This window comes from Notolepis coatsorum (genome assembly GCF_963971535.1).
Source record: "Notolepis coatsorum genome assembly, chromosome: 12".
In the NCBI taxonomy this organism is placed as follows: domain Eukaryota; kingdom Metazoa; phylum Chordata; class Actinopteri; order Aulopiformes; family Paralepididae; genus Notolepis; species Notolepis coatsorum.
In genome coordinates, this window is record NC_140176.1 from 81,645,931 (window position 1) to 81,653,810 (window position 7,880).

The 7,880-nt window shown below is 43.9% G+C and overlaps 1 protein-coding gene across 1 annotated transcript; it reads left to right on the top strand.

Annotated features, from left to right (window-relative positions):
- Window positions 1-971: 971 nt before the first annotated feature.
- msc (musculin (activated B-cell factor-1)) lies at window positions 972-1,793 on the top strand (the record flags this gene model as incomplete). Its single annotated transcript, XM_084326281.1, is given in 3 exon segments — window positions 972-1,397; window positions 1,701-1,745; window positions 1,749-1,793. Coding segments are annotated over 3 exon segments (516 nt in total).
- Between the last annotated feature and the right edge of the window lie 6,087 nt (window positions 1,794-7,880).

Sequence of the window (7,880 nt, forward strand, 5' to 3'; positions counted from 1 at the left end):
AGAAGCTCCTTGTGTCAAGAGAACTCTACTGGGAGACGATCAGGGGTTCAGTTTGAAATGAAGGAAAGGAAACGAGGAAAGGAGGGGGTGTGACAGCCTGGGAATAAAGAAGGTGCCCCACCCCCCCACCCGTCCCTGCCACGCCCTAGTCATGCCAACACTCCAGATGTCATGGGAACCGATAACAGCTGGGGCTGATGCTAGCGGGCCGCGTGTGAACGGCCACTACATCTGCAGAAACTCTATCCCTCTGTGAAACTGGCAAGAGGATTAGACACTTTTGATAAGGTCCTCTAGACATTTCTATTACCAGAAGACATCTGTGGGGGAAGACAGACCGAAGACATGTACAGCACGGGCCTTGTGCACGTTCTGCATTCACGCTGTCGAGCAGCACATGCCGATAATGTAATGCAATATAACAGATTGCCTGTAGATTACGTTTAATTAATGGTCACGCATTCTCGAAAGTGCTTTTCTGTGAACTTCACAACGTCTGGTGACGTCCACTAACTCTTCCTGATAAATGACACGATCAACGGGCAGATGATCGCAGCATTCAGAGCCTTTGATAGCAGCGTATGAGGAGAAAATGTTGAGGTCATGGTCTGTTGAGGTCACGGTGGTCTGCTGAGGAAGGGGAGGGGAGAAAAAGAAAAAAAAGCACTGTTGGCTACTCGTGCCAAATCCACCACAGTTAAATGAGGCGGGGGAGCGAGGGGGGCCGGTTTCAGTTTTAGAAGGAGCTGCAACTTTCAAACAAGGGAGGTAAAGCTGGAATGGACACAGCGTCAATGTTCGTCTCATTTCATTTTCAAGTGCAGACGTCAACAGAGTGGCCCAGGCCTGCCAAGAAGGACACAGGCTATTTTAAAAACCTAATCCTTGATTGAAATAGCCTACTTCCTTGTTTGTTTTCTTAGTAACAGCTGCTCAATAAAGGATACCTCGAGGCTACAGGTGCGCCAGCGATGTCCACCGGCTCGGTGGCCAGCGACACGGAGGACTTTGACACATGTCAGAGACGGACATCATCCTCCACGGACAGGACCAGGCGGAGTGTCGCCTATTATCATTCCAACCAGTACTCGGACGAGGAGCCGGATGACGACGACGGCGTCGACGGGAAGGGCAAACGGGAGCGGAGGCGCTCCAAGTCACATCAAAAGGACGCGCGTCAGTCTCAGAGGAACGCGGCCAACGCCAGGGAGAGGGCGAGGATGAGAGTGCTGAGCAAGGCTTTCTCCAGGCTCAAGACGAGTCTGCCCTGGGTACCGGCGGATACCAAACTGTCCAAATTGGATACGTTGCGGCTCGCCTCAAGCTACATTACCCACCTCAGGCAGCTTCTGCAGGACGACAGATTTGAGAACAGCTTCGTACATCCTGTCAACCTGGTATGAAACCTAAAACTGTCAACTTTTTACTTCACAGATAAAGCGAGCTTAGAATAAGGGAAACAACGCTTACATTAAGGCAATGCATGTTACGTTTATTTAAACATATTTATTCATTTATTCCTTTAATCATTCATCCATTTTCTTAATTCGTTCATATTTAATGTTCAGAATAACATTTTGATTTGAACATAAGCCCTAATCGTATGTATTCTTTGGTGATTCTAGAAACGGCATGGTCTCTGTCTCGAGTAGCCGTATGATTCTGGTGTGTTTCTCGTTTCCTTCCCTCTCCCTCTACAGACTTGGCCCTTTGTGATGTCCGGTAGGACAGACGACGGTCAAGAGTAAGACATCCCGACAGCTGCCACCAGACTTTGCGGGGCAACAGCCTAGCGCTCCTCTCTCTCCTCATCCGCCAAAATAAAATGGAATTCTCAGAGTTGGAGTGGACAGGAAGGATCTTGCTCTCTCTCTCGTGGCCGTCCCGGTAGATGCCTCTTGATCTTGAGAATGTTGTTTTCCGTCTTGTCATGGAAGCATCACATCATTGTTTTTCACGTGTGGACCGACGGTGCGTGAGATTCAGACGTTTCGGTGTGTGTTCCACACTCCAACACAGAGCTGTTTCTACACCTGTATGTCGCGGCCTGCAAAACACATCTGAGAGCTACGTTTTTAACCACATTGGGATACCCGTGGCCAAAATGTGTCTATAACTTTGAATTGGGTGTATACAGAGTATATCACTAATAAGTAATAACCAAAGATTAAGCTTGTTTGAACATTTAGGAGTTAGTGATGTAGTTATCAGAAAAGTAAACATCCCCTTAACAATTGTGTGTATTGAGCCGTACTGTATTGTACCCATTCTGCAATCTGTTAATACAATTTTCATTCAATCAATCACCGTGCAGATTGATTGATTGAATGAACGTTTTATTAACAGATTGCAGAATGGGTACAATACAGTATGGCTCAATACACACAATTGTTAAGGGGATGTAGACCAGAGAAATACTTTTGTCTTGTTTACATCAGGGTCCCCCATTTTCAATTCATAATGAATTGTAAGTAAGGGTGCAACTTGCTCCGTGCAATCCATTCTTTGTGGATCTAGCCCTATGTCTGCATAAGGAAACCATAACTTTATGGGCTGCATTCATCCTCGTTTCCATGGACACAGTGAATACACAAGGCTGCACAGACGCCATGACATTTTATTATTTAACTTTTTTCAACTATTTAGAGACAAGAAATATGAGGGAAACAATAATATAATAGACGTTTTGACAGTGGAACGTGGTTTAACTCTCGTAGGAGAAGGGGTTCAGATACACCTGTCACTGGAACGCTGTTCAAATGAGGCCTTCGCTGGCAATGACAACAACAACATTGATATGAACATAGGAATAGAATCTTCATTCTGTTTCTGTGTGCGTAAATGTTAAAATGGGAATGTCCATTCGACCAGTTCAAGCTCTGACTGAATCGCCATTCGGCACTCCGGCACCCGGATCTCTGCGGACAAAAGTTTCAGAGGAACATTGGTGAGATCATCAGCCTTCCCCTGTGTTCATCTTTTCATTGTAAAAAAATCCCTCTTGACTCAACTCTGGTTCCTTCTCTCCCCCTCTCTCCCCTTTATGTACAGAACATTCACTTTGAACTGTCCTCCTCCAAGTCTGGCCTTAACGCGCCGTGGATCGTATCTCCGAGAGCATGTTTATCCTCTTTATAATAAATCTAGCGATAGGCATCTTCACAACATGTCGTCTTCAAAGGACAGAGCGATACGGCGATACACTCGTAGACGAGGGGGGACGTTTCTTCATGCGAACGAGAAGCAAGAGTTGTTGCTTTGTCACTGAACCACCCTTAATATAATGACGTGTTTTGCTGTGTTCATATTTTCTGTAATTCGTATTACACAATGTCTACACTGGATGCCACTTGTGTTAATGTATGGTAGTCGAGCTGAGACGGTAGGTTCTGTATTTTTGGGCCTTTAGCCCTATTTCCTGCTCATCGATGATGTTGTCAACAGGTAAAGGTCCTTCCTCAGCGCAACCCGCGCTGTGCTTCATACCGGACACCCAGCTCCTCCTTAGTTAGCCACAAAACTGATGTAAAGATAGTGGAGACGCTGTAAAAAAAAAAAAAAAAAACACTTAAACATACTCGTATGTGCACCCATAGAAGATTGCTTTGCTCTGTGGAATAGGGTTCAGGGTTCAGAGTGGCCCCATCACATTATTAGTTAGTGTAGCTGCTGGGTCTCCAGTATATTGCACAACATGAGCATGTGCTGAGAAAAGTACTCTACTGTTTGATTGAAAACTTTATTAACAGATTGCAGAATGGGTACAATACAGTACGGCTCAATACACACAATTGTTAAGCGGATGCAGACCAGAGAAAGACTTCCGTCTTGTTTACATCAGGGTCCCCCATTTTCAATTCATCAAGACATTTATGACATACAGATATACAGTACTGTTTCATCAAGACATTTATGACATACAAGACATATACACAGTACTGTTTGAGAGAAAGAGATCATAAAAAAAGATATATACATTCGAAGGGGAAGAAACTGTACATTGGGGGGGGTTGGACATTTACCGGGGCCCGTTTCTAATTGCAGCCACCCATAGGTGCTGTACTGACAACCTCATTAGGAAATAGGGCTAGTCTCAAATTCAGAATTTACCAATACCTACCGTTTAAAAGTGATGTGGCAACTAGATGACAATATACAGGTGATGACCAAACACATAATACTGCTAACATTTGGTTAAATCCCAGTTTATATTTGTACCTGTTTCAGAGTCAAATTACTGAATTCACCTGTTTGTATCCTGACCCAGACGAGTAAGCAGTGGCGGGAGAAGCGGTAAAAAAAAAACAATCCTTGTAGTTGATCTTTTTATATTTTTACATTGTTAGAGGAAATCACTGGGGCCGTCTGATCCCAGATGGACTTTATCTCACTAAAGGTCTTCAGAAGTACTGGGTTTCACTGGGCCTGGCTTTGTAATGCTGTCATCGCAGATTGTCCTTCACGCCGAATTATGTCACAGTCAGCAATGTCTTCACATCGGTCACTTTGGCTATAGGATTATACAGAATCACCTTATTTGGTGGTGTGATGTTTTTTTTGTCTTTTGTAATTCTTAAATGTAAGCCACTCTATATATTGCCAAGGATGGTAATTGCTTCCAGTCCACTGTTAATGCTCATTCATTAAATTCATCAGATCTAATTCTGTTGAAAAAGTAATGATATCTTACTTAATGATTGATTGATATATCGGCTGTGGTGGAAAGTAATTAAGTATTTTTACTCAAGTATGTAGGCCTACTTAAGTACAATTTCGATCTACTTTACTAGATCTACTTTACATGAGTATTTTACATTTAAAATGTTAGGGAACTTTATATTTTTACAAGGAAATATTGTACTTTTTATTTCACTACATGTATCTGAACCCATCAGTTACTTGTTACTTTGAAGAAAAAGATTTTGCATAGAAAATATGACAAAGATGTATGAAGATGAGTACATTCAATAGCAAATACTTCTCTACTTTTACTTTAGTAGAATTTTAATGGATGACATTTACTTTGACCAGAGTACTCATTTATCAGGGTATTTCTACTTTTACTTACCACTGGATATCGGTGCTCGAATCGTGGTTCTTATCTTCATTCATTTTCAACTGCAGGGAAGATGCTATTTTTCAGCTAAAAACTTGACGTAGCAATTTATAAACCTCTAAGTAGTACAACCAGTAGTTCTCAAAGTGGGGTCCTTAACCCTTTCACTACCACACTACCAAATGGTTAACCCTTTCACTACCACGCTACAGAAGGTTAACCCTTTCACTACCACACTACAGAAGGTTAACCTACCTTTCACTACCACACTACAGAAGGTTAACCTTTAACTACCACACTACAGAAGGTTAACCTACCTTTCACTACCACACTACAGACGGTTAACCTTTCACTACCACACTACAGAAGGTTAACCTTTAACTACCACACTACAGAAGGTTAACCTACCTTTCACTACCACACTACAGACGGTTAACCTTTCACTACCACACTACAGAAGGTTAACCTTTAACTACCACACTACAGAATGTTAACCTACCTTTCACTACCACACTACAGACGGTTAACCTTTCACTACCACACTACAGAAGGTTAACCTACCTTTCACTACCACACTACAGACGGTTAACCTTTCACTACCACACTACAGAAGGTTAACCGTTCACTACCACACTACAGACGGTTAACCGAAAGACGTGAAAGGGTTGACCCTTTGTCGTGTCGTGTGGCAGTGAAAGGGTTATAGAGGTTTGATTGATTGATTGATTGAAAAGTTTATTAACAGATTGCAGAATGGGTACAGTACAGTACAGCTCAATACATACAATTGTTAAGAGGATGCAGACCTGAGAAAGACTTTTGTCTTGTTTCCATCAGGGTCCCCCATTTTCAATTCATCATATGACACACATGACATACAGATAGACAGTACTGCTACATCTATACATTTATGACATACCAGATTTTCAAATACAGTACTGTTTGTGATACTAAAAAAATCCAGAAGAAGAGTATATACATTTGACATAGAAACTGTGCATTGGGGGAGGTTGGGTAGGTGGGGTGGGGCTATACATTGGAGGTGGGGGGGGGGGGGGGGGGGGGGGGGGTTGGGTAGGGGGGGGGGGACACTGTACATTGGAATACTGACATACATTTGACATGGAAACTGTATATTGGAGGAGGTTGGGTAGGTGGGGTGGGGTTGGGTGGGGCTGTACATTGGAATAGCCATGCTTGGTCTTTATTGTACAACTGGGTTAGGACATTTGTAGGGGCCAGTTTTGAATTGCAGTCTCCCGTAGGTGTTCTTTGAGAGTGTTTTTGAAGGTGGGTAGTGATTTACATTCCTTTACAGCTTTGGGTAGGGCGTTCCACATTGTTGTGGCATAATTGCGAAACGTGTTTAGTCCCTTGTTTGAGCCGAATCTGGGTTTTACATGATTTGTGGAGCTCCCTCTGGTGTTGTGATCGTGGTATTCACTGACCTTTGGGAAGTATTTTGACATGTACATGGGTACCTTGGTCGTGTAGTGTATCTTGTAGACCAGGCCCATTGCAAGTTGCTGTACTCTGTCGTCTACTCTAAGCCATCCTAGGTTGGCAAAGTGTGCAGGGTCAGGTCAGGTCAGTCCGCTAGCAAAATGAAGAATGAATTTCACTATCATTTCATCCATAAGGAACACAATGACAGAATGTATGGCTATTCTGTTCATAGGTTTTACTCTCTAATTATCTCCTCGTCTACAGAATTATACATAGAATTCTGTAATAAAAATGTATATAAAATCAAAAGTCTCATCGAATGGAAATCCACGGTCTAATTTGTGTCCGTTTAGGGTCCTTCATGTGGGAAAGATTTGAGAGCCACCAGCACAGAGACGTGGTAGAGTTTCAGCAGACAGACATAGAGACACAGTAGAGTTTCAGCAGACAGACATAGAGACACAGTAGAAGCAGACAGACATAGAGACACAGTAGAGTTTCAGCAGACAGACACAGACATACAGTAGACTTTCAGCAGACAAACAGACAGACATACAGTAGAGACACAGTAGACTTACAGCAGACAGATATACCGTGCATTAGGGCGGCTGGGTGGCGCAGCGGACATTGCGCTCGTCACCAACGCAAGAGACACCGGGTTCGAATCCGGCTGTCGGCGTTGCCTCCGGCTTGGGCCGGCGGTCCTACTAACTCAATTGGCAGAGTTAGCGGGTGGAAGTCGATGGGTGGGTAATCTGGATGTTGTGGACAGCGACTCCTACAGGTCGGTTGGGGGACGCCTGCACAGCAGAGACAGGACATGGCGGGGGTAGTGTGTGAGCCTCCCACACGTTAACACCTCGCCAATGAGAGTCCGCGCTGGCAGGTGAAAAGATGTGACAGGCTGCCTCCTCGTGTATCGGAGGGGACACGTGATGCAAGGCTTCTATCCTCCCTACAACCGGCCAGTGCGGGGCATATGGGAGCAACGTTCAAGACAGGGGAGGGGAGAATTGGCACAACGGAATTGGGATGGGAGAAAAATTGAAAAAGAGGAGAACAAATTGGATAAAAAAAAAAAAAAAGATATACCATGCATTTTCATACTCACAGTATTCAAAGTTCTACCTCTCTAAATCTGCAGTAGCCACATCCTGACTCATAGCCACCATCTCCCAAGCATCTTTTTTCCATGAAATCGCTGTGGATTAAGACGTCGTCAGTACGTGTTATTATCCCAGGTGTAGTGCGCTAGGGAAAGACGTTGTCAGTATGCGTTATTATCCCAGGTGTAACGCGCTAGGGAAAGACAACGTCAGTACGTGTTCTCCCAGGTGTAACGCACTAGGGAAAGACATCGTCAGTATGCGTTATCCCA